Source organism: Osmerus mordax, chromosome 5, assembly GCF_038355195.1.
Source record: "Osmerus mordax isolate fOsmMor3 chromosome 5, fOsmMor3.pri, whole genome shotgun sequence".
In the NCBI taxonomy this organism is placed as follows: Eukaryota; Metazoa; Chordata; class Actinopteri; order Osmeriformes; family Osmeridae; genus Osmerus; species Osmerus mordax.
This window is the reverse complement of record NC_090054.1, coordinates 18,169,263-18,196,826: the sequence shown is the minus strand read 5'-3', so window position 1 is coordinate 18,196,826 and position 27,564 is coordinate 18,169,263. Positions and strand designations below refer to the sequence as shown.

The 27,564-nt window shown below is 49.9% G+C and overlaps 1 protein-coding gene across 4 annotated transcripts in view; it reads right to left on the bottom strand.

The window, feature by feature from the left end:
• Nucleotides 1-341: 341 nt before the first annotated feature.
• Nucleotides 342-27,564, bottom strand: part of LOC136943164 (spectrin beta chain, non-erythrocytic 1) — a 46,436-nt gene continuing 19,213 nt past the window's right edge. For 2 of the 4 annotated variants that reach the window (XM_067236402.1, XM_067236401.1), the window contains exons 2-37: nucleotides 26,992-27,143; nucleotides 24,920-25,093; nucleotides 23,896-23,987; nucleotides 22,906-22,986; nucleotides 21,912-22,027; nucleotides 21,307-21,419; nucleotides 20,844-21,031; nucleotides 20,564-20,681; nucleotides 19,810-19,968; nucleotides 19,293-19,595; nucleotides 18,909-19,062; nucleotides 18,087-18,495; nucleotides 17,676-17,925; nucleotides 17,266-17,477; nucleotides 16,132-16,269; nucleotides 15,197-15,953; nucleotides 14,777-14,979; nucleotides 14,321-14,411; nucleotides 14,042-14,188; nucleotides 13,538-13,801; nucleotides 12,112-12,336; nucleotides 11,570-11,659; nucleotides 11,149-11,427; nucleotides 10,264-10,394; nucleotides 9,905-10,109; nucleotides 9,297-9,671; nucleotides 8,931-9,175; nucleotides 7,231-7,369; nucleotides 6,952-7,036; nucleotides 6,560-6,756; nucleotides 6,254-6,351; nucleotides 5,921-5,978; nucleotides 2,375-2,574; nucleotides 2,108-2,281; nucleotides 1,953-1,995; nucleotides 342-1,838 (exon numbers count right to left, since the gene is read on the bottom strand). In XM_067236402.1, coding sequence (XP_067092503.1) covers nucleotides 1,635-1,838; nucleotides 1,953-1,995; nucleotides 2,108-2,281; nucleotides 2,375-2,574; nucleotides 5,921-5,978; nucleotides 6,254-6,351; nucleotides 6,560-6,756; nucleotides 6,952-7,036; nucleotides 7,231-7,369; nucleotides 8,931-9,175; nucleotides 9,297-9,671; nucleotides 9,905-10,109; nucleotides 10,264-10,394; nucleotides 11,149-11,427; nucleotides 11,570-11,659; nucleotides 12,112-12,336; nucleotides 13,538-13,801; nucleotides 14,042-14,188; nucleotides 14,321-14,411; nucleotides 14,777-14,979; nucleotides 15,197-15,953; nucleotides 16,132-16,269; nucleotides 17,266-17,477; nucleotides 17,676-17,925; nucleotides 18,087-18,495; nucleotides 18,909-19,062; nucleotides 19,293-19,595; nucleotides 19,810-19,968; nucleotides 20,564-20,681; nucleotides 20,844-21,031; nucleotides 21,307-21,419; nucleotides 21,912-22,027; nucleotides 22,906-22,986; nucleotides 23,896-23,987; nucleotides 24,920-25,093; nucleotides 26,992-27,143 — 6,869 coding nt within the window. In that variant the 3' untranslated portion in view covers nucleotides 342-1,634. The remainder of the gene's footprint in view (nucleotides 1,839-1,952; nucleotides 1,996-2,107; nucleotides 2,282-2,374; nucleotides 2,575-5,920; nucleotides 5,979-6,253; nucleotides 6,352-6,559; nucleotides 6,757-6,951; nucleotides 7,037-7,230; nucleotides 7,370-8,930; nucleotides 9,176-9,296; nucleotides 9,672-9,904; nucleotides 10,110-10,263; nucleotides 10,395-11,148; nucleotides 11,428-11,569; nucleotides 11,660-12,111; nucleotides 12,337-13,537; nucleotides 13,802-14,041; nucleotides 14,189-14,320; nucleotides 14,412-14,776; nucleotides 14,980-15,196; nucleotides 15,954-16,131; nucleotides 16,270-17,265; nucleotides 17,478-17,675; nucleotides 17,926-18,086; nucleotides 18,496-18,908; nucleotides 19,063-19,292; nucleotides 19,596-19,809; nucleotides 19,969-20,563; nucleotides 20,682-20,843; nucleotides 21,032-21,306; nucleotides 21,420-21,911; nucleotides 22,028-22,905; nucleotides 22,987-23,895; nucleotides 23,988-24,919; nucleotides 25,094-26,991; nucleotides 27,144-27,564) is intronic. The other 2 variants (XM_067236403.1, XM_067236404.1) reach the window with 1 other exon arrangement.

Below are 27,564 nucleotides of genomic sequence, written 5' to 3'. Positions count from 1 at the left end.
CCGGTGACACAAAAACGTATTGCATACAAATGTTACTGCCATCTTGATAAGTAGAACGTTATGCGAACGCAAACATGTTGCTCCTCGAGCGCTCTCTCCGTACTTCGTTCTAAACACGAGAGAATATACAAGAGAACTGGCATAAAATTACATAGAATGTCAGCATGGAAATCTGGAACTAAAGATCTAGCTATTACATACAGCAGATTCAGCAAGTCATTTTAAAAGCATTTTAATGGCTTTTTGCACATATTGAACAGAGAGGGTAAAAGTCTACAGGTGCAGTTCCAACTATCAAGTGACCTTGGTCCATATTAACTACATACCCTACACACCCCCCACCCCACCCTCCACTATGGCAAACTAGCTTTCCCACCCACTCCCATCGTGGCATTGTTGATTGTGCAATATGAAGAAATATTTCATTACAATTGTTACAGTGACAAAGGAATGCACACTATTCATTTATCAAATAGCCGGAGAACGTAGCAAAACAGAGAATAACGCCAGTGCTAGAAGCCAACAAGCAAGCAACCATTTTTCTGCAACATTACTTTTCCCAGTAAATGCTTTAGATTCCACTTGTCCACTTAACAACAATGCTTAAAGTGTTTATAGTACGTCTAATCTTTATACTTTGTACTAAATAAATCTTAAACATACATTACAATGCAACTCAAATACATGGGAATAACAAAATTTAAAAGCCAAGGACAGAATAATGTTTTGAGAAAATTACAGAAATAAAACTTGTGTTAAAGTTCTTCATGATATCAAACATTCTTACTGGTCTTAGTTATTTCATGAGCCCAAGTACAGAACCTGACTTCATTCAAATTTGAGTGTACATATTAGGTTTTAGGAAAGAAATTATATTGAAATTAAGCTTATAATGGTTGTAGGACTTATTAGTAAATAGTGAAATTAAACACATGTTTTTAATAGTTGTTATAATACACAAGTTATACAGTTCAAAGCACCGCAGACTTGGTTTATCACACGTCGAGGAATGCAAGTCATCGCTCAAAGACAGCCTCACAAAACTGAGGACAGGCCCTAGAAAGTACGTATACAGTTACAAAAACAAAGAGAACCGGGAGAAAGAAACAAACGCCAAAAGCTAAAAGATGATAGCAGAGATGAGAGAGCGAAAGAAGGAGTCAGAAAAAAAGAATCAGCGCTAGGGAAATTCATACTGTATCTTATTATGCGCCCGTGATTTCTGGATGGTTGACATTGGCAGCGGCCCAAAGCATTGCATTTTTATATCCTTCATTCGTATATTTTTCGTTTTTTTCCCCCCCGTTCCATATCTTCAAAATAGGAAAATAAACGGCATACAATATTGGAGCTCTGAGCCGGGCTGGAGGGTCAATAGGCACAGAGTGTAGAGTTTTGGCTCTGAGCTTGCATGCTGGAGTCTCACTTTATGCGGAAGAGGAGAAAGGGTATTGGGGTGAATTGGGGGAAAGTGGCTCCTTAGACACTGAACCAGGACCAGCTTTGCCTTTCCCCTAAACCTAACCTAAATCCCCAGGGGAGAAAGCAAACTGACCCTAGATCAGCCTCCAGGAGCACACCTCACCCCACACCCACTGAGAGGAGGCTGGGATTGGGAGGGAGGGAGGGGCGGTCTACTTCTTTTTGCTGAAAAGGCTGAAGCGTTTTTCCTTGTCCTTCTCTCGTTTGCCTGGACTGGACTCGGCTGCCACGGCGACCGAGGCGGGTAAGGTCTGGGCGCGGCTTGCGGCGGGGGTGCTATGGCTGCTTGGAGTGACCTCTGACCTATCAGAGGAGACGGCGGTGGAGATGGCCTGGATCCACAAGTTCATCTCCTCCTGAAAAGCGCACACACACACACGTCACGCTCTATACAGTGGAATTGCAGAAAAATTAAGAGCAAAAAAACAACACATTTACTATACGCATCCTACATTTTACATGCCACTTACATCATCTTTGGCTTGGAAGAGATACTCATTCCCATCGGTAACTCTGTAAACAGAGGGAGAAAAGTGTGTTTAGTTGACATTGACCAGGTAACAGGCAGCCAACAGATAACAAGCGGCTGTGTCCTGACTCCGCCCCATCCCGCCCCATGGCTCACTTGAGCTTGAACACGTGCTTCTTCTTCTTGTAGTCAAGGGCAACCTCGCACACAGCGTCTTTGAGGCTGATGGGCACCTCGCTGTGGTAGGGGATGCCCTGACTGGCACTCCTGCTGTCCTTGTAGAAGCCCATCTCATGGCTGTTGATCACACAGTACACATTGTGCCAGGACCTGCAGACAAGATGGAGTGGGTGAGCCATATTGCTACCAAAAGAGCAAGAGAAAGTTTGGATCCATTTCTCTACTATGTGTGAGTGTCCCTACCTGCTGGAGGCCTTCTTGTTATGCCCCTCCCACTCGTGTTTGCGGTGGAGGAAGCCCTCCATCTGCGAGGGGGTGGAGTCCTGGGTCTTGGCGGGCAGCGTGGCAGCCTGACTGGCCTTGCCCTTGCGGCTGGCGCTGGGAGACCCCCCAGGACTGGGTTCTGCCACGCCGTTAACGATGTCACTTCCTTCTCCGTTATCCTGAGACAAAGAGACACGAGTTAAATGGATGCTAGGAGGCCGGGGACAACATGCACACTCACACACGTTTCTTATTCTCACGCACACACACAGAAGCAGGAAATCAGAGGTGAGAGGCTGCATGCAGAGCAGGAACAGAGGCTGTGTAGAAACATTCTTTAATAGCGCAACATTCCCTCAAATACCTACAGAATCTCCATGAGGATGCAGATGAGACATGATCATAAAGCCTGCACTGAACCAGAAACTAACCTGACATGGTGGCCCAAATACCACAGGAACCCCTAATAATATCAATCTGTACGACTCTAAGCAATGCCCTTACATCAGCCTCAAAGTGTTAAAATCGTTTTCTGTTTAACAGTTGCAGCTGTAAGGACGCAGGGCGTCGGCTGAGCTGTGATTGTGTTGTACTGATTAGAGAGAGACGTGAGATCAGAACACAAGAGAACACAGAGCGTCTCAAACACATGCACAGGTCAGAGGTCAGGACATGCACATCTCCACCACACAACAACGTCCACAGGAAGAGAGACCAACAGAATGCCAGCGAGTGGGAAGGGAGGCTTAAAACAAAAATCACAAACAATTAACCAGAAATTGCTTGAAATTATTATTGATATTGAGTTCTATTAAGTGAGAGGGGGGGGGGGATGCGATTGGCCGGTTATTCAAAGATATTTTCACACCACACCCACTCCAATCTGTCACTTATTACCCAGCGCTGAGCTCTTCGAGGTTGGACCAATCGTGGATGGTTTTACTGAGTGCTTGCCAGGTGCTGGACCAATCCTGGATGCTTTAAATGAGATCTTGCCATAGGCTGGAACAATCCTGGGCACTCAGAACTGTTTCCAGTTCAGGTTTTGAAATGTGTCTTGGGAACTAGTATCACTCAATACCTTTATGCTGAAGGTGAATTTTCGATTCAGTGTATCATCTTAATTGGCATTACAGGAAAGTTATAAATCCAACCTATTTATATTGCGGTTTTGACTTTTAACTGAATTGTATCAGCATTTGAACATTTATATCCATAAATCACTACAGTTGCATAAAACTGGAGTTGTAGACAACATAACACACCTTATTCAAAATCTGTATGTTTAAATATATCGATACCTTTAACCCCAGCATGGAGAAGAAAACAATGGTGACTGAAAGGTAAATATGAACATGCTGATAATGAAAGACATCATGCAAAACAATAACAATACCAAGAAAGGACGTCTGGGCAGCCCCAGGATGGTTAGGGTGGACGACACAGGGACAACAGAACTGGCACATACATGAGGAGTGATTGATTCTGGCATGGGCTTTATTGGGGGGAAATGTGTGTTAGTGGGGGAGGGGATGCTTGAACGGTGGAAAGGTTGGCTAACATGCAACAGACCCATGGGGAGGAAATGAAAATACAATGGTACACATGGATGACATGGAGAATGCTGCTGAAGATCTAAGGAAAGGAGGTGAAACAGCTGTGACTCCATGGTCGAAAGGAATCCGTTTTACACCATTACTGACAGACACACACAGTACACACTCATACTCTATCAAACTGTACTTTGCCAACCCAAAACCCTTCACACAAAGTGATGTGGTTGGTGAAGTGAGATGACTAGTCATCATGTCCCCATCCCCTGCTAGTGGAATGGTATGATCATACACTAGATATGGAATGATAACGTACCATACACTCGTGTAATGGTACTGGTACATGGTACATCATGGTACATCATGTTATAGGTCTGTGTATGAGGAATGAAGGAGAGATGGAATGGAGTGACATCTGGGTATAGATCTCTACTTTACATATCTCTTCATTTTGTTACGAAATCTGATTATGAAATAATAATCTACGCGCTCTTCAAATTTGGACGGTCTGATTTGATCGTCTGGGATTAATTTAAAGATTGGGATCAGTTGAGAATCTGGAGATGGATCTTTAATGGTGCTTTGAAGGAAGCAACAGCGAAGAGGTGATGTGTTGGTGCTGTCAGTTATTCAGGTTCCACATGGTGAGTTTGTATAGGATAACGTAAACAAGGAGAAACATCATCAGGGGAGGAGAGAGGATGAAAGGAGTGTCGAGCTGAGAGGGGAAGGAAGATGGGGTGAAAACAGAAAGAAAAACAGGGAGAGGGGGGGAGGAGAGAGAGGGGAAAGAGAGGGAAAAGGAGAATAAGGGAAGCTAAAGATGACAGTGTTGGAAGTAGAGCTGGTTTACAGAAATATAGATGCAATCAAGGGCGAAGAAGAGAATGATATGCGAGTGTGTGTATAATGTGTGTGTGTCTTGTAAGGGGATCCAGGATTGATGGTTTCTTTAGATATAACATACACTCGTTTCCACATTCACACACTATCAAATCATGAGGTGAAGAAAATGTTCCCTTTTTTATGACTTTCAGACAGTATGGTGATATTCTAGCTAACATAACTGTGATCCCTAAACTCAATGCGAAGCAGACATTCTGGAATTTAAAGTACATCATCTGAAATGCCTTTTGGTCTTTAAACTTGTTAACTGCATCATTGTGATGGAATACAACTGTAACTTCTTTATCGTTCTGTTTTGGACTAACTTAACTAGTTAACTCAATAAACTAACTTAATCAGCTAACTTAACAAGCTAACGACCAGCTAACTTATCCCGCTAACCCAACCAGCTAACAGTGCAGTATCTGGCTGCAGCTATCCAGACCGCAGGCAGTAACCATTCCCTGCTTAGTTCCAGCAGAATGCCAGCCCCAACAAAGGCTTTGTTCAGTTGGCCCTGTCAACACAAACTCATCTGTTCTAGGTAGGCCACACAAAGGTGCTGAAGCGTAATGAGTTAAGTTACATGACTACAAACACACCCTATCCTCATACCCCGTCACTCACAATCACCCACTGTACTTTTAGTACAGCAACACTTACAGGAAACTAAAGTACTGTAACTGGATAAGAAGAGCTATTATAGAGCAACTGCAATCTGCAAAGCTAATTTCCATTTAAAACACATTGCGTTAATAATTAAATAATTATATATATATAAAAAAGAAATATAACGGTATTACAGTGTTTGGTGTAACAGGAATACAATACGGATAAATAGGATGAATAACGGTTTGGTGTGTAGGCTATAATAACTGGATCAACCGTTAAAAACAGTTGGGAGGGGGGACTGTAGACATGGAATATCAGTCCTCGCCCTGTATGCGTTTGTGGAAAGGTTAAGGGTCATGGTCAAAAGAAGGGGGGGGTGGGGTCAAGGTTCGGTTCGGTCGGCCTTCTCGCCGCCGGGCCGACGGCTCTGAAAGCTGCTGCTGTACTTTTGGTAGGCTGGGGAGCGGTAACTAACCCGGGGAGAGTCCTGGTCTGACGGCAGCCCGTTCTGAGACACCTGCTCGCCCTCCCTGCTGGACGACACACACACACAGGGAAAACAATTAGGTCCCAACTGTCCCAACAACTGCAATCTAGTCTCTCAGATGTGTTGAATTTAACAAACAGCAAAGTGGGAAGACAAACAAGGACCTTGGATGAGATATTTCAGGTTTCAGCGTTGTGGTCAAGGGTTTAAACCTGGTGAACGTGTGGTTAGTCCCAGCCTAGGGCCCGGTCATATGCTGGGAACAACATGGTGCTGACCTAACACATTCTATTGGAGCACACACACACACACGCAGCTGACCTCTGCTGTGTCGAGGCTGCGTCAGAGGCCTCTGCAGGTGGGGGCTGCCTCTTCTTCTCTTCTTCCTCTTGCATTCTTCTTACTTCCAGTAGCTCCATCTGAGAGTACACACACACACACACACACATTTAAGGTGGCCCACACTGATGTTTAATAGTTGATATCCATGTCATAGGCGGTAGTGGTCAGTTTTATATTATATTATCCATCAGCAAACTTTATGAACTCTCCTTATGTAAACGTCATGACAAGCCCAAACATCTGGTTGAGTTAGTAAACCTAAAACCTAGAATCTCCCTCCCTCACCGTGGTCAGTCGCTCCAGGGCGGAGAAGCGTTCCTCCCAGGTGGCGGCGGACTTCTCGAAGGCCTCGTGCCTCTTGATGAGCTTCTCCACATCGTCCACGTTCATGCCCATCTCCCTGCTGGACAGGTAGGGCTCCTGCCCCAGCAGCCACGCCTCCGCTACGCCCGCGTCCCGCGAGAACTGGTGCACCTCCAGAACTGGAGACACACACACATGCACAGGCACGCACACACACAGAGACACACACACACGCACAGGCACGCACACACACAGAGACACACACACACACGCACACACACACAAGCTCATAACGACATTGTACACCAACTCTGGCACAGAATCTCCATAACAGGTACACATTATAAGCCCATTTTTAAACATTGGCCACTCACCCAATCTAAGCCACTCCCATCTGTCCTCCCACTTGTCAATCATGTCTTTCCTTTTATCTGTCAGCTGGAGCAACTTTTCTTTGATCTGAAACAGGAACCAAAACACTTTGAGGGAGAGAACTGACAGACAGAGACACAGAGAAAGAAAGAGAGGTAAAGAGATGGAGAGAGACAGAGGGAGAGACTGAGAAGGAGAGGTAGAGAAAGAGAGAGAGTGGGAGGGGAGCAGAGAGAGAGAGAAACAATAATGGGAGAACAGCTTCTCCCCACGAGCCCCACCTCTTCTGATGCGTAGTGTTTCCGTGCTAGCAGGGCCTTGCCCAGCTCGATGCAGGTGGTGAAGCTGTCGTTGCGGGCATCAATCTCTGCCTTGATGCCCTGGTGGTTGTTCATCAGCAGCTCCACGGACGACACATCCCTAAACAACAACAAGAACAAGCTAGTCTCACCTACTGCATCGTACAGTCATTCAGCGCGGAGCGTGGACAAGGAAAACCCCCACAAGACACGAGTTAGTGGACATAACTGCAAGGAGTAGGTGTCTAATACAAATCTGCAGCCACACACCCAGGAACAGATACCCACACCTGACTTCCTGTGATCACTACATGGAGAGGTGTTGGTTTCATCAGGGGCTTTTAGGGAGGTGTTGCAGACTGAGGTGTTTGAGTTCCAGACCCATTAGGGTCCATTATCTGCTTGAAGGCTGCTGCACACAGGACAGCCAGAAAAACAGCAATACAATTGCTGACTGAACTAAAATCGCCCTCCCTCTCTCGCCTCATCTTTCCGCCTCTCCTTCCCTCTCAAACTTTATGTCCTGTTGCCATGGTGAGCATGATTGCACTCAGGCTAGTGTGACCCAGGGCTCGTCCACCCTGGTGATTATCCCAATTACCACTCAATTCAGACTGAGACAGAAGCTTGGTGTGCTGCTGCCTCTCTCTCAATGACATTCTCTCTCTCTACCTCTCACTCTCTACCCCTCTCTCTCTGTACCCCTCTCTACCCCTCTCTCTCTCTACCCGTCTCTCTCTCTACCCGTCTCTCTCTCTACCCCTCTCTCTCTCTACCCCTCTCTCTCTCTACCCCTCTCTCTCTCTACCCCTCTCTCTCTCTACCCCTCTCTCTCTCTACCCCTCTCTCTCTCTACCCCTCTCTCTCTCTACCCCTCTCTCTCTCTCTACCCCTCTCTCTCTCTACCCCTCTGCAGGAAACCACAAACGGCTTTGAGAGCCTATTGTTTTCTCCAACAGCTTCCCAGTCTATATAAAAGGAGGCACCACGGGTGTCGGCACTCTCAGACCATCTGCCAAACAAGCACCTCAGTATAGAGCAACCACGCCTCCGGAATCACATCAACACCATGTTATCTGTGTGGGTTTTTTTGTGTGTGTGTGGGTGTTTGTGTGTGGATGTGTGTGTGCCATCATGGAAGGTTGTTAACGTGAGTCTTTATCAGGGATAACTTTGTGAATCGCAACAAAGGTTTGGAACATTGGGGATTACGTAGGTAAATCCCAGTGGAGAAGTGTGTGAGTGGATAAGCTGGAGAGTGTTGACCAAAGCTGCTTAGAAGAAGACTATGCAGATTACTCTCACCTGGCCAGCCTTTGTTGTGGATGGGGAGGGGTCGGGCACAGTGACAGTTTACTGTACAATGAGTACGCTTGTAGCAGAATAATCTACCTTAACTACACGATTTTTCATCTGAAACATCTAAAACATATAATCTCATAAGATTAATCAATGCTGAAGTTTGTAAAACTCGCAAGTTGATTTGTGTCTGTATGCTGGAAATACCTCCGATCTAAGCCTTTACATCTCCACTGTATGGCAGCTTTGGAGTTTGACCTTATCATTCAGTACTAAACTCATCCATCCGTTTGTCATTCAATCAGTTCTTTACTCACTTAATTTATCCCTCCCTCCCTCCCTCCCACCCACCCACCCACCCACCCACCCACCCACCCACCCACCTGGGTTTCTCCTGGGCCTCGATGAGGCGGATGACGTCCTCCATCCACAGCATGAGGTCTCGGACCATGCTGAAGAAGCGGAACTTGTCTCCAGTGTCCAGCAGCTTGACGCGGCGGCCGTCGCAGGCCTCCAGCAGGACGCGCCACGCCTCCAGCACCTCCCCCTCGCGCTTCTGGATGTCGTCGGCCTTGTCCCCGGCGTAGGCCGACTGCAGACGCACGGCGTCCTCCTGCAGCGTGCGCACCTGGGAGAAACACGGGTGTTCGTCAGAGGGGATAGCTTAGTGGTTAGAGAAACAGTTTTCTTTTGTGATCTAGCAGGAGGGTTTATAGGTCACTCCAGTGTAGTTTAGTGTGTTTCTGTACCTGGGTGCCCAAGGCCTGGATGTCGTGCTCGAAGGTGGTGTGCATCCTCTGCAGGGTCTCCACCGTGTTCTGGTCCCGGCCCAGCTCTTCCGGAAGCTTCTTGTGTTTGTCCAGGATGCGGTTGAGGATCTCCTTGGCGTCGTGGTAGAACTTGTGCAGCTCGAAGGAGGCGGCGAGGATCTGCGTGCGCGTGTCGATCAGCTCAAGCAGGTCCGCCCACGCCTCGTTCAGCCCGTCCTTCCACTCGGCTATGGTGGCGGCGTCGGCGTGGCCCGAGTTGATGAGCTCGTCGGCCAGCTGGTTGACGGCGTCCACGCGCTCCTGGCCGATGTTGCCCGTGTCGCGGGCGAACTCCCGGAAACGCTCCTGCAGCATCTGGGAAACACAGTCAGGGGCACAGGTGTCACAAAGACCTCCTATAGCGTGCTTCTTTTACTATCATTCAAACTAAAATGTTAAACAGGAGAACCTGGCTTCAAAATGTGACCCGTTGGCTAAAGCGTGTCTATCCAATAAAGCAGTAAAATGCCAAACACACTCTTTAATAGAAAGCATGGCCTGTTGCTGTCACTTCCTAGCTAAACTCTGAGGTTGGTGGTTTGGCGTACCGTGACGTGTTCATAGTCCTGCCCCAGCTCGTGCGACCCGGCCACAACCTCGCGCTCGGCGATCCACTGCTCCAGATCATCCACCTCCCTGTTGAGCTGGAAGAGGCGGAGCCTCTCGTCCAGCTTGCCCCGCCTCTCCTCTGACAGGTCCTTCAGGCCGGCGTACAGCTTGTCCACCTGGGACTGGCGCATGCCGATACGCTCGCTGGAGAGGAGCGAGGCGGAGGAGAAAACGGACAAGACGAGTTAGAAAAGCTCTTATTCCTGACCGACCCAACACTGACCCGGGTCCCTCCGACTCATCCCCGCTGGTAGGCGCCTGGAGAGCTACGGCTGGCCCCTCACCCCTGACCTCTCACCTCTCGGGGTGCTCTGCGGCCACCAGGCCCCTGCTGGTCTGGGAGAGCTGGTGCACAGTCTCTGCATAGTCCTCCACCGCCTGCTCCAGGATCTGGTGCTTCTTCAGCATGGCCACGGAGCTCTGTTCATCCTGCGGAGGGAAGGAGGGAAGACGTGAGAGACAGGCAGTCTACCTACTGTACAAGGTTACTGTAGAGAGTCATTGAGGTCAGTAGAGGAACAACTGTCAAACACAGAAGTGAAACAGGAACATGCAGCACGCGTAACAAGCCACTAAAAGGAAAATGTAACCCAAATTACAAGGATGACATAGGTTTACGAGTTAACTACCACGAACTGTTAGACCTCCCACTTCTATCTATAGCTCTCGTCCACCGACAACATCCTCTGTCCTGCAGATCAGGACTAAATAGCACCCACGATTCCTCCGCCACCCACTTCCTGTCAAGGCCTTCGCTGGCATCAAGTCAGGCTGGCGTCCTGCTACCCTCGCCATCCAAAAACCTCAAACTAAACTCACACATAGCCGGCCCTTGGCCCCCTTCCCCCTCCACTCTGACCTTCCAGGTCCCCCCCCTCACCTTGACCTTCCAGGTTCCCCCCCCCTCACCTTGACCTCCCAGGTTCCCCCCCTCACCTTGACCTTCCAGGTTCCCCCCCTCACCTTGACCTTCCAGTTTCCCCCCCTCACCTTGACCTTCCAGGTTCCCCCCCTCACCTTGACCTTCCAGGTTCCCCCCCCTCACCTTGACCTTCCAGGTTCCCCCCTCACCTTGACCTTCCAGGTTCCCCCCCTCACCTTGTCCTTCCAAGGTTTCCCCCCCTCACCTTGACCTTCCAGGTTCCCCCCCTCACCTTGACCTTCCAAGGGTTCCCCCCCTCACCTTGGCCTTCTCCTCCGACATCATGTACAGCTCCTGCTCACTCATCCAGGCCTCGGCCTCGGCAGCGTCAAAGTAGTACTGCTGGGCCTTGTGGGCCTCCTCCAGGCGCCCGTGGCGATTCTCCGTCTCCGCCTTCATCTGGGCCCACAGGCGCTGCAGGTCGTCCAGGCGCTGCCGGATCAGGTCGGTGTTGGGGCTGTCGGCGCGCAGGACCTGCTGGCTGCGCTCGAAGATATCGTCGTAGCGCGGCTGGTGGCCCTGGATCTCCTTCTGGAGGGTCTGGAGAGGGGGGGGGGGGGGGGGGGGGTGGGTCAAGGGGTCAATGTTTCAGCCGGGATGAAGACGTTTAAGGCCCATTATGCTGTGGCGAGAGTGAGACCGTTTTGAAAGTTGGGACGTGGTAGATGTCTGTCTGTCTCACCTGGTTCTTCTTGATGAGGAGCTGGACGGTCTGCAGGTTGTTCCCGTGGTCTGTGGACGTAGCCAGAGCCATCCTCTCCTCCACCCACAGCTAGGAAGAACACAAACACAGACACGGAGCGATTTAGTATTGAGCGATGATGCGTAACTGAAGATAGCACTGCAATTTAAACAAAAAGTCTTATCTTATTAGCCTCGGGCCTAAACCTTCTATCAGATGTGGCACAAGCACCAGTCTCAGAGGAGGAGACAAACAAACTGAAGTGAAAATAGAATAACGTCTGATCTCTCCAGAGATCAGAAAACAACTCACTACAGAGTGTTCAGAGCTAAAACATGCCATAAGGCTGGCTTCTTATTTTTTTAAACACAAGATTTCCAGAGAGGATTAGAGGATTAGACTTTCTAAAATAATAGTCTTAATTCTGATTTGCATAAATATAACAAATACTTACATTACCCAAGAAGCTATTGATCTTACATACTGGCAAACACAAAATAAAACGCAGATATAAAACACAGAAGAGGAAATCAACAACATACTATTTCATCTTCCAAGTCCCTGTTGAACTGGTGGATCTCTCGGGACGCCATCAGGTTATCCCTCCTCTTCATGATTGGGTCCTGCAGCTCCTGGAACTTCTTCTCCACCGTGCGTCTCTGGCCGTCCACCTCGTCTGAGTCCTTCCCCTCCTGGCTCAGGGCCTGCGCCTGGCCCTGCAGCTCCTGCACCTCCCTCTGACGCACCTCCACCTGGCTCTCCAGCATCTGGAGGAAGGGAACACGGGGGACACAGGGTCAAGCCAGGACAGACGCCAGTCAGGGACCGGAATCAGGCCGGAAGAAAGGGAACAGGAAGGATAAGAAGAGCAGAGACAGAGCTACAGTGTAGCATTCTCTCTTAAGCTCAGGCTAAAGAAACTGAGGCGTCACGTAATTCTCTCTTCCTCTCTCTCTCTCTTTTTGATCTGTGCGCCAGTGGTACTACCTCCCTCTCTTTCTCTCTCTTCCCTTATCTAGCTCACTGCTGTAATGATGCGCACACGCACACGCACACACACACCCACACAACGTGGGTTTCAGTTTCACTACAGCAGTGGCTGTTTGATCTGCTGTATGATCTCATTGTTGAACACATCATGTATACTCCTGGAGACTTCGGCAGCCCTTGTCGTTTCACTCCATCACACTCGCGCTGTGAGTTTCACACACACACACACACACACACACACACACACACACACACACACACACACACACACACACACACACACACACACACACACACACACACACACACACACACACACACACACACACACACACACACACACACACACACACACACACACACACACACACACACACACACACACACACACACACACACACACACACACACACACACACACACACACACACACACACACACTGGAACATGCACACAAACTGGAACACACACACTGGAACACACACACAGCGTGAATTCATCTCCCAGGCACGAGCCCGCTCTTTTACACATCAAGGCGAGGGAGAGATTGCATAAGTATGTTAGTGTACGCATGCGTGTGTGTATTAGTCCTCCAGGCTCCACAGGCTGTTATATAATGTCTGGTGGGTCTGCTCACAAGAACTCCCCTGGCTGGTACTGTCTGAATGAAGAATCTACATAGACTGAGCCAGCGCTACACTAGTCTGCTCCTCTGCTACACCACGGCTATATCTAAACTAGACCTGTACGTTTCTTCAGGTATCGCTGTATGTACAGTAAAAGCTTTTTATGAGGAAGGGAAACTAGTAAGTCAAACTGAGACTACAAAGGCCTATTTGCAGATATTGTTCAGGGGGGAAGTATGGTGTCAATACTGAAATGGGATAGTGAATGTTCTAGACTAGGGATGTTATTATCTGTAGGGATGTTCAAATTCTTTTTGACAGACTTATTGACTGCTGGCAGCCTGTTCTGTACCTGCTGTTTCTTCAGCAGGATGTTGACGCTGGTCAGGTCTTTGCCGTAGTCGTCTGATTGGATCTGGCCTTCCAAGCCAACCAGCCATTTGTCCAGGTCAGCGCAGCTTTGGGTGAAAAGCTCCGCCTTGTTGGCATCAAACAAGCACTTGGCCTTGGTCTGGGTGGTCGACTCAAGGTCCTCCCACATCTTCTGGAGCGCTGCCAGCTTCTCCTTCACCATTGGCTCAGTCTCCGGCTTCTCTGTCATCAGCTGTTGCCCGTCCTGGGATTGGAGGAGGAGAGGTCAAAGGTCACCATGGCTGAGCGGTTATTACAACAGGTCTCCAGTCAGTGGCACACCGTTATCCATCATCTACAACACACATTCTCCTCTGTGTAGTGTGGTACTTTGGTCTGTCCTCGATTTGTTTATCCATTCCCCTCTACCCATCTCCCTCCATCCATCCCTCCTTCCCCGTCTCCCCTCTACTCGTCCACCTCTCCATCCCTCCCTCGGACTGACCTTCTCGATCTTGTCCAGCCACTCCTTGTTGGACTGCAGTTCAGCCATGAAGGCCTGGTGTTTGAGCCACTTGCTGTGGAGGTTCCGGGCCTCGTCGTAAGACATGTCCTGGGCTGTCAGCATCTTCTCGTTGATCCACAGGGACAGCTACACACACACAGGAGACATCAATAGGGGTACATGTACACAAGCAAAAGGCACACGAACAAATCTGATTTGAAGTATGAATGTTGCATGAATGGTGTGTGTGTGTGTGTGTGTGTGGCGCTTGTGTCTGACCTCCTGACAGTCCTGGAGGAACTTCTGGAGGTCTCTGTTGTCCTTCAGTTTCGTCAGCAGCTCACTGGCTGCCTCGCGGTTCTTCTTATGCCTGCGCACACACACACACACACACACACACACACACATTAAGTTAATTAAGCCCTGTGAGGCTAACACTACACCACAAGTCTCAAGATCCATATCACTCCAGCAGTTCTCCCTGCTAGTCATTTAGCAAACGCTCTTATCCAGAGCGACTTACATTAACAGGGACACAGTACAGGGACATTCCCCCAAGGCAAGTAGGGTGAAGTGCCTTGCCCAAGGACACAACGTCAGTTTGCATGACCGGGAATCGAACTGGCAACCTTCGGATTACTAGCCCGATTCCCTCACCGCTCAGCCACCTGACTCCCTACTTGCGAGACGTGATATGAGTCACTGCAGTGTTTCCTAGTCCACCCGGTTCTGCACCTCTTATCGATGGAGTCCACCTTCTCCTGGACGCGCTCGGCATTGACGTTGCCGTCGCCCACCAGCCGGCGGCCAGTGTCCACCACGGCGTTGATCTTCTCCTCGTTGGCGTCCATGGTGGTCATGAAGTCCTCCTGCTTCTTGATGGCCCCCTCCGCCCCCTCCAGGGTGGTGGGCATCTCCGTGTGGGCCAGGACGTATTCCTGGGAGACGGAGAGAAGGGGGGGGGGGGAGGATGGTGGAAGGAGAGTGAAAGGAGAGAGGATAGAGTGGGAGGGAGAAAAGTGGGAGGGAGCAGGGGAGGGTGGGAGAGAAAGTGGGAGGAGTCAGTTTGTCCATCGCAGATCGGAGCTACAGCGTCAGTGATACAAGTCCACAACCCCCCGTCTACAGAGCACACTGCCTGACAGCAGCACGTACCTGGTTGTTGAGGAAGGCCTCAACCTGCTTGGTGTCCCGGAGGAACATCTGGTAGGCGTGGGACTGGGACAGCAGGTTCTGCCGGTTCTCCCACATCTTGTGCAGCTCGTTCCAGCCCGTGTCCAGCGCCTGCAGCCTCTGACGGAGGAACATGTACTGGGCGTCTGTCTGGCCCTGCGTCACCATCTCCCCCATGTCCCGCATCTTCTGGTAGTCCTCCTCGTAGTTCCGGATCTCGTTCTTGATGCCCTCGTGCTGAGCCAGCAGCTTCTCAGCTTCGGTGAGGGTGTTGGGCATGTCCTCGGAGGCGATGGCCGTCTGGGTGCGCGACAGCCAGGACTGGAAGTCGTCCAGCTCGCGCAGGAACTGCTGCAGCTTGCTGGCTTCGCCCAGAGACTCCTCGCGGTTCTTCAGCGTGCCCTTCATCTCGTCCCACACGCCCGTGCACTCGCCCAGCCTTCCCATGATGCCCTGGGCCTGGTCGGGGTGCTCGGCGGCGAGGCGCTCCGCCTCCTTTCCCAGGTCGCCCAGCTTGTCCTCGATGGCGGCCAGGTCGCGCTCCATGCCGGTGAGCTTGCGCTGCAGAGCCATGACGCCCGCCAGGTCGTTGCCCAGCTCCTGGGTGGACTCGATGACCTTGGTCTTCTCGCGGATCCAGGACTTTGTTTCGTTGCACTCCAGGTGGTAGTTCTGCACGCCCAGAGCGGAGTTCAAGGAGTCCTTCTTTAGGTCCACCAGGTCTCTGAACTGGCTCCACCTGGACAGAACCAAAGTACCTTGGGTCAAGTATAACAGAACTGTACATAACATTTGCATCCACATCCTTTATTTTCAGTATGACAGTTAACTGTAGTTACAGAGATAATATTAGTGGTTATTGCTGTATGAGAGTTGACTGTAGTTACAGCAGATGAAATCGGAGGTAATTGCTGTACCTGGTGTTGAGTTTATCCTGCTGGGCTTTGATCTCCTTCTCACTGGGGTGACCACTGTGGATTAGTTGCCTAGCAATCTGGTTCACCACGGCAACACGAGAGGCTTGGTTGTTCATCTCGGGCTCCAGACTCTCAAACCTGGACAGGGGAGGGGAGAGGAGAGGGGAACAGCGGAGAGGGGGAGGGAAGAGAGGAGAGGAGAAGGGAACAGCGGAGAGGGGGAGGGAAGAGAGGAGAACAGGTGGAGATGGAAGAGAGAAGGAGATTCATCAGTATGGCAGTATGGAAAGCAAATCAGCTCTTTTAATGTTTGTTTTTAGTTGAGCTGTAGACATATTTCAACTGCCAACACATACACACAATGAAACAGTGACGTAGTAGTGGCCAAAAAAATAAAATTGGCAGTTCATGTCAGTTTAGGACAAGCTCCAACGGCTTATTATTTTAGTTAGTCACAGTTTTGTAATTTCAGCATCGTTGATGATGGAGATGAGATGATGTGTTTGTTAAATGAAAACATGTGTTTCTCCCTCCCTTACACTCAAATAAAACTAAAACAGACATTTTCTTAAGATACGTTGATGTGAGGTGGATTGTGGCTCAGAATAGCAAGAAAAAACTAAATAGTATGGTAGTTACGACATACCCTGCGAATTGGCTCTAACAGGTAGTCTGGAAACAGTTCCATCTAATGCATTGTGAGTAAACAGTGTGGAGAACAGTGCTTGTCTCAAACTAGACAACCCTCTCTGTAGTAAACATCCCTCCAACCGCTGTCTAAACCACTTAGCCTGTTTATTCTCTTCGAGAGAGGAGCCTATTGGATAATTACTGCCTTTTAAACACTGCGGTTTGCTCTCAACAGTTATAGGAGTCTGGTTCCCACAATTTTTGCTGTCCCAATCCATCTTAGTGTGGCGCAAACTTGTTTGTTTCTCACAGCACTGCTACTGAGCTGTACCTGGATTGGCAACCTACTGATATCTGTCTGTCTGTCATTCACAGACGCTGGAACCAGCCTGGCAACTGTATGAGTAAAAAAAACTGCTCGACACTGTGTGCCAAACCGCAGTGTCAGAGTGGCTCACCAGCTGTGTGGGTTGACTCGTGTGTGTGTGTGTGTGTGTTTCTCACCTGTGCTGTACGACCTCCAGGTCCTCTAACTTCTCAGGTATCTCCATGCTGTTGAGCCACTGCTCCTTCTCGTCGATCCAGACCTCGCAGGCGTCGGCCTCGCTGAACATCTTGTAGAGCGCCAGAGCGTCCTGCAGCGCCTGCTTCCTCAGACGGGTCAGCTCAGCCACCTCCTTGTAGCGCTCCTCGATGCCCGACAGACGGGCCTGCACCTGGACGCCACGCGGAGAGAACAGGGTTCAGCCGGTCGACGCGATAAACTAGAGACGATGCATCGATTGCTGAGATATGTTGGGGATATGATGTTCATTTGTGTGTATTGTCCCTTCTTAAGTAAAAATGATATATATACACACACACATCCCTTCATTTGTCTGTCCATTCATTGGTTCATCCAGCCGTCCACCTACCTCCTCAGAGTTGGCCTGCTGTTCGGGCAGCGTGCGGGCCTGTTCGTGCAGAGCGTCGATGACGGGCCGGTAGCTGGCGATCTCCTCGGCCACGTCCTTGTGCTTCTTGACCAGGGCCTGCGTGGAGAACTCGTCGTGGCCCACGTCGGCGCTCGACACGATGCGGAGCACGTCCAGCATCCAGGCGTCGATGTCGTCGGCGTCCGTCAGGAACTGGTGATGGTTGCAGGCCTCCTGGAGGCGGGACTTCCTGTGGACGTATACATGGTGCCGGGGCAGGCCGTTCAGCTGCAACGCTTTTATCCGAGCCAGGTCGATCTTTTGACCCACAACCTGAGCATTACTACGTCGCACCAGCAACATCACCGAGCCCATTGGAAAACTCCGGCCTCGCAAAAAAGGGTTTCTCACCTGACTGCCGACAAGCGTTCCAGCCCCGCCCACTGCTCCTGGATGTCCGCGATGCGCTCTTTGATCTTATCGGAGCCAAAGTGGTTGTCCGCCACCAACTCCTCCCCCTGGCGCACGGTCTGCTGCAGGTGTCCGGCTCGGCCAATCATCTCGTCCTCGAAGGCCTTGTGCTGGCTCAGCAGGCGCACGGCTGCCGTCAGGTCCTTTCCGCAGTCCTCGGAGGACAGGATCTGCTCCTTCTCCCGGATCCAGCCTTCCTCCTCCGCCATCTCCCAGAAGAACTTCCACAGGCGGCGGGATTCCTCCAGGCGGGCGCGGCGCTCGGCGGCCAGCTGGCTCAGCTCCTGGTAGCAGAACTCCATGTGGGCCACGCGGTCACGGATCACCTGGGGGTCGCACGGCTTGTAGCCTGGAGAGAGGGCGAGCCGGGGAAAGAGAGGAGGCTTAATCCAGACGTTTCTTTGGTTTTAAACAGAGTTTATAGATTTTAGTTTGTACTTTCTTTGTGAATATCCCATCCAAAGTATTATTATTTTCTTCAACAGGACATGTTGTCCATCTGTAGACGTTTTTTGATTCAAGACCTTTCAATGTAACTGAAGCCCCATATTTCAATACTACTGACAGATGGCACTAGTGCCCATCCTACCTGACTCTCTCTCAAGTTAGATCTGAGCACCAAAAATGTCAATATGAATATAAATATGTATACATAACAAGCTTTCATTTAACAAAAATCATCATCAGCATCTGTGGTCGAGTATGAGAGTTTTTCTCTGTACTTGTGATGTATAAACTCAGGTTTTCGTGTGTCTGACTCACCCTCGGCGTCGACGGCGAACCTCTGAGCGTTGTTGTTGACGGCCTTGACGCGGTCGGCCTGGATGGCGATGTCGGCCTCCACCAGGGCGTGCTTCTGGAGCAGGTCCTCCACACCCAGCAGGTGCTTCCCATAGTCCTGGGACAGCAGCAGCATCTGCAGGGGGTCAAAGGTCAGGGTCACAACGGTCAGAAGAGGGCTGTACTGAAGGAGGTGACCTGGCCAGTGTCTCCATCACCAACCTCTCAACCTCCCAACCCCTCTCTCACATCCCTCCACCCAAGAGCCGAGGTCTCTTTACACGTGGGTATGACGTCCTCCTCTCTCCGCCCACATTTGAAAACAAACTAAACGCCCCTGGCCTCCACCTCACCCGCCCCACCCACCTTCATCTCATCCATCCAGTCCATGATGTACAGCATCTCCTGGAAGACTCTCTGCAGGCCCAGGTTCATCTCCAGCCTCAGGCGTCTGGCCTTCAGCAGCTCCAGCAGGTACTCCCACAGGCGGTTCACGTTGTCCTTCCTGGCCGTGATGCGCTTGATGTCGTGGTAGTTCTCCGCCTCCAGCTCCCTGGCCACGGACACCACGGCCCGCACGCGCTCCTCGTAGGCCGCGATGTCCGTCTCGATGGCCTCGTGCTTCTTGGTGGCGGCCTCCACCGCCTGCAGGTCGAACCCAAAGTTGTCCTGGAGACGGAGAGGGAGGGAGGGAGGGGGGGAGGAGAGTTAAGGGCATACGCTGACATGTTACAGATCCACAGTTAAAACTATTTTCACGAGTCAACAAGAAAAAGCCCACAGGCTATTGAAGGAGCAGAGTTCTATATGTATGCGTGTGTGTGTGTGTGTGTATGAATGCAGGTGTGTGTGTAGGGGGTGTGTGTGTACATCGTTGCGTTACCTGAGAGACGAGCCGCTGGTTTTCACTCAGCCAGGTTTCTCTCATGGCAGCCTTGCGGTCGAAGCGGCGCGCCAGCTGCTCCAGCTTCTCCTGGCGAATCAGCTCCGTCCTCAGAGCCAGCTCGCGCTCATGCTCCGCCTTCTCCAGGCGCTCCCACGCCTGACACACACACACACGTCACTCGCTGTTTATTGTTCACACTCACCGTTTATGTTTCAACACGACAGTTCAAACGATAATGTGTTTACACAGAGGACAGTGTCAAAATAAAGAGTCCTTGTTGATGTTCAATCTATGTTTAGCCTTAGTCTAAACACGCCGTCAATCAACGAGGCCTGCCTGTAAAAAGACTTACAATCGGTTATTAAATTGACCTTGGGTAAACTAAGCCTGTGGCTTTCCATTCACTTTTCCCTGTCTCCTCTCTCCACCACACAATCCCTCTTTAAACTGCCTGTCTGTCACCTAAATCCCACCTAATCTAATGGAGACAATGACATAATGGGTTTCTAAGTAGCCTTTGCTGTTGGTTTAGCATAAGGCTTTGAAATAAACCTGATTATGAATGCAATAGAATACTCAGACCGTTCCTGCGTGGACCTAGTCTGCCTCTAGAGGGAGCCCTTCCTGGTCTGAACAGACCGAGCTTGTCGTTCTGCTCCAGAAAGGGGAACGACATCGCCTGCACTGACAGGGCTGCACTTGAGATGCGACGCACTATGATGGCATCAGAGGGGGGGGATCCAGGGCTCACCTTGTTGATGTCAGAGATGAGCTTGCCTTCGCGGGGCATGAAGACCTTCTGGTTGTTGGCTCTCATCTTGCTCTGGATGGTGAAGAGCAGCACCTCCAGATTCCCCTTCTCTGTGAACCTGGGGCGCACAGAGGCCAGGAAGGACAACGGTGTTGGTTTGACGGAGTACACCGAGTCTTCAAGTGGATACTTAACACGAAAAAGACACAGCTCACTGCTGGTATTTCCCCTCGGCTATTCCCGTACGTCAACTATAAACTGTAGCTGTGGTGAGACTCACTTGGGGGGCTTCTCGACCGTGCGGTAGGTGTTGAAGGCCTGGAGCTGCTGCTGCACCCCCACCAGGGCGTTGGCAAACTTGCGGTTGTTGAGGATGATGATGGTCTGCTCGATCCACTCCAGCAGATCTGAGGCCAGAGACTCGTACTTCTCAATCATCTTCTCCGTCTCGATGGCGTTGTCAAGGACCTGACGACCAAGGAGAAGAGAGCATGAGACACCAAATCACTGCCACCCTGAAGTGGTTGATGTACTTTTTATACATTTAGGGATTTTTGCGGGGCGCAGGGAGATTGTTAAGAAAGGTATAGCCAACAGGAAAGGTCTGGTTAAGTCTCAAAACCCCTGTTCTGTATTACAATACTGGGGTGAGTGTGTCATACAGGGACTGTGTATTTGCCTAGGCCAGGTCAACGCCTCGTCCTGCTGTGAACCAGGTGTTCCTCTGACCCCTGACCTCTCACCTTCCCGATGCGTTTGCCCTCCACTTTCAGGGCCTTCATCTTGGAGAAGTAGTGGTAGTAGGTCACAACGTAGGTGATGATGGACTTCTCATCTGGGTGGTCCACACTGATGTCTGTGGGGTGTAAACACAAACAAACACACCTCTATGAGAAACAAACAAGCATCACTCAGCTGTCTCGGGCCTGGCTTTCTGAACAAAAATGGGATTCACGAGGGAAGTGTGTGTACGTGAGCAAGAGAGAGAGAGAGAGAGAGAGAGAGAGAGAGAGAGAGAGTACAGTAAAGAACGAGAGCATGAACATCAGACAGAAAGAGAAAGAAAGCACCGTGCTTTTTTTTCTGTCAGAACAACGGCAGAGAGCTTGTTCTCACGCCTGGGCGTCTTTGTTCCCCGGCGGCAGAGAGAGCGCTTCCTGCTAACCCTCCGAAGCACAGCCTTTTCCAGCAGCTTCTACTGCGCTGCTTTATCAGACCAGACAGCACTGGGGCTGGAGTGTTGGGTCTGTTACATGTTCTTTTATACCCTGAGCAACCCAGGGCTGCTGTTAGAAGTCAAACCTTTAGTGGAGAAGTGTGTGTGTGCGTGTGTGTGTGACAGACTAACCCTCTGGGTCCAGGAGTTTAGTGATGCCCAGGTGCTGCTCAGCAAGGTTGAAGGCATTCTGGAGGTTGTGGTGGGCGTTAGATTTCTTCAGCTTGTCAAAGTCAATCAGGTCCGGTCTGGAGATTTGCATTTGCACACACACACACACACACACACGTTTCAATCCTCTATGAACTCATGGTTTCAACGATTAGGCCAGATATTTGAGTCGTGTATGTATGTTGACGTTTGTAGATGAGGGTTGTGATGTGTAGATAGTAGATATAGTATGAGGTAGACTGTACCTGTGTTTGTGGATGAGGGTTGTGTTGTGTAGATATAGTATGCTGTAGACTGTACCTGTGTTTGTGGATGAGGGTTGTGTTGTGTAGATATAGTATGATGTAGACTGTACCCGTGTTTGTGGATGAGGGTTGTGTTGTGTAGATATAGTATGATGTAGACTGTACCTGTGTTTGTGGATGAGTGTTGTGTTGTGTAGATATAGTATGCTGTAGACTGTACCTGTGTTTGTGGATGAGGGTTGTGTTGTGTAGATATAGTATGCTGTAGACTGTACCTGTGTTTGTGGATGAGTGTTGTGTTGTGTAGATATAGTATGATGTAGACTGTACCTGTGTTTGTGGATGAGGGTTGTGTTGTGTAGATATAGTATGATGTAGACTGTACCCGTGTTTGTGGATGAGGGTTGTGTTGTGTAGATATAGTATGATGTAGACTGTACCTGTGTTTGTGGATGAGGGTTGTGTTGTGTAGATATAGTATGATGTAGACTGTACCTGTGTTTGTGGATGAGGGTTGTGTTGTGTAGATATAGTATGATGTAGACTGTACCTGTGTTTGTGGATGAGGGTTGTGTTGTGTAGATATAGTATGATGTAGACTGTACCTGTGTTTGTGGATGAGGGTTGTGTTGATATAGTATGATGTAGACTGTACCTGTGTTTGTGGATGAGGGTTGTGTTGTGTAGATATAGTATGATGTAGACTGTACCTGTGTTTGTGGATGAGGGCGTTAAAGGCCATGCCGTCCCTCCAGCTTGTGGTGAAGTTGTGGATGTTCACGTTGGGGTACCTGGAGAAGGAAGGAGACGGGGCTGGTTGTCACATCCATGGCTTATGACTCCAAAGTCCATCTTCTCCAAGTCAATCAAACCTCCATATCTCTTTCTAAGATGCGTTTGATTGCACAGATTTAATCCCATTTCCCAACAGTCTCAGCTCAGTGGGGTTTTGTTGGGGACTGAATGAACGAGCCCAGGGCAGTCTGCAGAGCCCAGGGCAGTCTGCAGAGCCCAGGGCAGTCTGCAGAGCCCAGGGCAGTCTGCAGAGCCCAGGTCAGTCTGCAGAGATCCCAGGTCAGTCTGCAGAGCCCAGAGCAGTCTGCACAGCCCAGGGCAGAGCTACACTATGGGAACAACACTGCCGCTCTGTGCTGCTCTGTTATGGTCTCACATAAAGGCCTGAGACTCAGTGAGACCTTGTGTTCTGCCTCTCTCTGCTAATCTCCCCAGCCTACCCCACTCCCGCGCACACACAAACTCTCTCTCTCTCACACCCCCCCCCCCCCAAACACACACAGTCCCTGCCCTCTGGTCTCAGCTGACTACCCTGAATCACATGTCTTTGAAAGGACATCCCGGTTAAAGAGCCCCAAGTTTAACGTCTTATCTCTGGTCAGACACACTGTTACAACTGTAGGAATGTTGACCGTGTGACGATGACGGTATCGCTATGGCGACCCGATTGCGCCCTAGATGGGGAATGTTTTGAAAGGTTAATCTCTACCAACGTTTACAGTAATAGCAAGAATTGCTCAAGCAAATGAACTTTCCATTCTGTTTGGTTGTACTTTACCCTAGGCATGATACTGTCGCATTGAATACATAGTTATAAATAGATTTTTAGACTGACTAAATACATCATCTAATTGTGTGTGTGTGTTGTGTACGTGTGTGTGTTGTGTGTGTGTGTTATGCCGTACCCTGCAGACTTCATCTGGCACCAGAGGAGCAGCGCGTCCTTAGCAGACTTCTTCTCCTTGTTGTCCTCCGTCTCCACACTGATGTCCTGGATCTGAGACACACAGGAAGAACATGGTCACACACATGCGCTCCCTCTCTCTCCCTCCCTCCCTCTCTCTCCCTCTCTCTCTCACACAAACTCACAATCTCGACATTCACCTGCACTACCAAATACATGTAAACACCACAGCCCACAATCCCGGCCACTAAAATAAACACAACCCACAACCCTTTAATACCTCACACACCCACACATCACGCACACACACCCACACGCATCACACACACACACCCTGTATCTCATGTCATGCTTTCACTTACATCCATTACCAACCCAAATTCACCCATATTCATCTGCAGATTTAAACTGCATGAAATAAATCCTTTCAAATCCACAGAGATTTCATTTCTTTATCCCCTTCCTCCCGCATACTGCCGCTTCAAAACTCAGCATGGACATCACCACACACATCATCACGGTCATTTATTCCTCCACCCATCCCCTCTGTCCACCTCCATCAATATCTAGGAGTCAGGTGGCTGAGCGGTTAGGGAAGCAGGGGCTAGTAATCAGAAGGTTGCCAGTTCGATTCCTGGCCGTGCCGGGCAAGGCACTTCACCCAACTTGCCTCGGGGACTTTGTCCCTGTACTTACTGTAAGTCGCTCTGGATAAGAGCGTATGCTAAATGACTAAATGTAAATGTAAATATCTATCCACCTCCATCAATATCTATCCACCTCCATCAATATCTATCCATCTACTCATCCACCCAGCTGGGAGTCAGTTGGCTGAGCGGTGAGGGAGTCGGGCTAGTAATCCGAAGGTTGCCAGTTCGATTCCCGGTCATGCCAACTGACATTGTGTCCTTGGGCAAGGCACTTCACCCTACTTGCCTCGGGGGAATGTCCCTGTACTTACTGTAAGTCGCTCTGGATAAGAGCGTCTGCTAAATGACTAAATGTAAATGTAATGGTCAGCTGACCTGGAAGCGCAGGATGATGGTCCAGATGAGTCCGAGGGTGAGTCGGTGGTTTCCGTCCACGATGTCATGAGAACCCATGTTCTCCAGGTGAACCCTCTGCTCCTTGAGGAACTGCAGGGCCTTGTCCACGTTCTCCAGGCAGTGGATACGCATGCGGCCTTTAGTTGGTTTGGGCTGCGTGGGGGGAGAGACAGAAAGACGAGGAGGAAGAGAGAGAGAGTAAAGGGGGGATGGAGGGGTGAGGAAGAACAGGAGGATGAGAGTGGAAAAGAGATCGAAAGAGATGAATTACAAACATCATCCAGTATGTTTCAGGCTGAGCAGTGATCATGCACAGCTGGTGTTCTGTGGTTTATTCTGAGTTCTAAACCCTGATGACTCGTAGGTCTCTCCCTGCATCCTCCAGGCATGCAGATGGGCCGTCTCACTGTCATACGGGAATTAATGAACGTGCTGAAGGAACATCCCCATTGCAAATATTGTATTACAATGTAAGTAAATGTGTCAGTAACCATATGGCCCCAACAGTCTAAGTGCTTGTGTATATTAGTGTGTGTGTATCACTTTCTAATCCCTGAGTGACCCTGAGTGGACATTGCCGCAGTGATATTTTGTCATCTCAACACTGTGCAGTTTGTCCAGACAACCAAGACCAGGGTCATTGTAGGTTCCCCCCCTGGGAGAAGGTCCACTTTTATGGGTCATGACCCCAAAAATACAAGTTTAAGTTCCACGGGCGTAGTCCTGTTAGGACAGCTGAGGAGTGGAGGACAGAGCACTGGGGAACCCACTGGTCCAACTCTTAACAACAGTACAGACGGACGCTTCAATTTGGTGTTTGCTGCTCTGTGAAATAAACCCCACGCAAGACTGCATTTACAGCTGTAAAGTAGATGGCTCGGTGTGTTTTGTGTTCTGTGGATGGACGACTGCCATGCCCCTGCTAATGACATGGCTCAGTGGGTTAACGCAGTCTTGTGGCGCGCGGGAAACACCGCAGGATCATACCCATATATCTCAACACACTGATCGTTTCACAAAACGCCATCTGCTTGGTATTTCAACAGGAAAACTATAAATGTGTGTTATTATTCTAGAAGCCTCCATTGTGTGGCTATGTTGGCCGGTTCTGCAGGCTCTTTCATTCAAAGATCGTTTTGATAAATCTGGGCCCGCAACGCTCCATCACAACCAGGAAAGCTTCAGAATTCATCCCTTCTCTGTTTCTCTGTTTCCTCCCGCCTGGCTTCCTCCAGACAGCCTAAACAGAGTGTCAAATCTCCAAAAGAACAGCCTCATATTTTGACTTGTTTTGAAGGGAGCCACACAGGGCTGCATTCACTAGGCTGAGTTGAAGCTTTGGTCAAGTCTTTCTCACAGAGAACCACCCTGGAGCCCAGTCAACTCAGGGGCCAGGACTTGGCACCTACCACTGGAAGTCACAAGGCGGGGGGTGACCAGGGTGAAGGATGAAAGTGGTACGGTCAAGGGGTAATCTGCCATAATTGAGCTTTGATTTCTGAGCTGTCAAATGTTGCTGGGGTACTCTGCTGGAAATGTGTGTGTGTGTGTGCGCGCGTATAACTGGAACAAAATCAAAGGAGGAGGTGGCATGTGGTCACTCTTGGCTTTAACAGTCCCACTGAAAGCCCCACGCCCACAACAACGCACGCTCAATAAAACAGAATTACTTCATATTATGACACAAGAAAATGCCATTAGAAGGTGTGTCTGGCTTTACAGTGTTTACTAAGAGAGATAAAAATGACTGTTAACTGGTCTGTGTGTGTGTGTGTGAGTGTGTTAGCACATACAGTTGAGATACTGAACTGCCACAGTCATAGATAAGACCAGAAGGAAGCAACTCATTGAAAACAACATCCACCCTTGTGTAAACACCTGGAAGGTAGATATGAGCTCTCTCTGGACCTCACATGAACCAGGAAGTCTCATCCATGAAATATACATCTTTGACCTCATCTCTGTCTTCAGTCTCTCTGTTCCGGATCGCAGATCACCGTCTCTGTGCGACTGTGTGAGAGTGTGTGTACAGTGTGTGTCTCTCCACCCACCAGTCTCTCTCCGGAGAGCACCTCCAGGAGTTTGATGAGCATGCGTCCATCCCTCAGGTCCATGTACAGGTCCGTGATGCGGCAGGACACTCTGGACAGGTGAGAGTTCACCCACTTGACGAAGGTCTTCTTCTGCACCGCCTCACGCTCGTCTGGAGAGAGAGAGGGGAGGGAGGTAAGAGAGGGAGGGAGAGAGTGGTAAGGGAGAGAAAGAGAGACAGACACCGTTAAGCACTTTTAAACAATCTACCATCTGTGGAAACTAGGCAGTCCACATTCTCCAGCTGTACAGTCAGTGGAGTAGAACGAGGCCTCTGAGGGCTCTCGCTTCCAAAGACATGTTTGCTCACCATTCCCCTTTTTGAGCAGGTGTCCCTCCCTCCCTCAGCCTCCCTCAGCCTCCCTCAGCCTCCCTCAGCCTCCCTCAGCCTCCCTCAGCCTCCCTCAGCCTCCCTCAGCCTCCCTCCCTCCCTTCTAGGGTGTTTATTCCTAGAAACCGGGTGTTTGTCCCAGTCTGGTGAACACATTAATGGACCTTGTCATTGTTCTTGGATGAGACTGTATGGGAGCAGC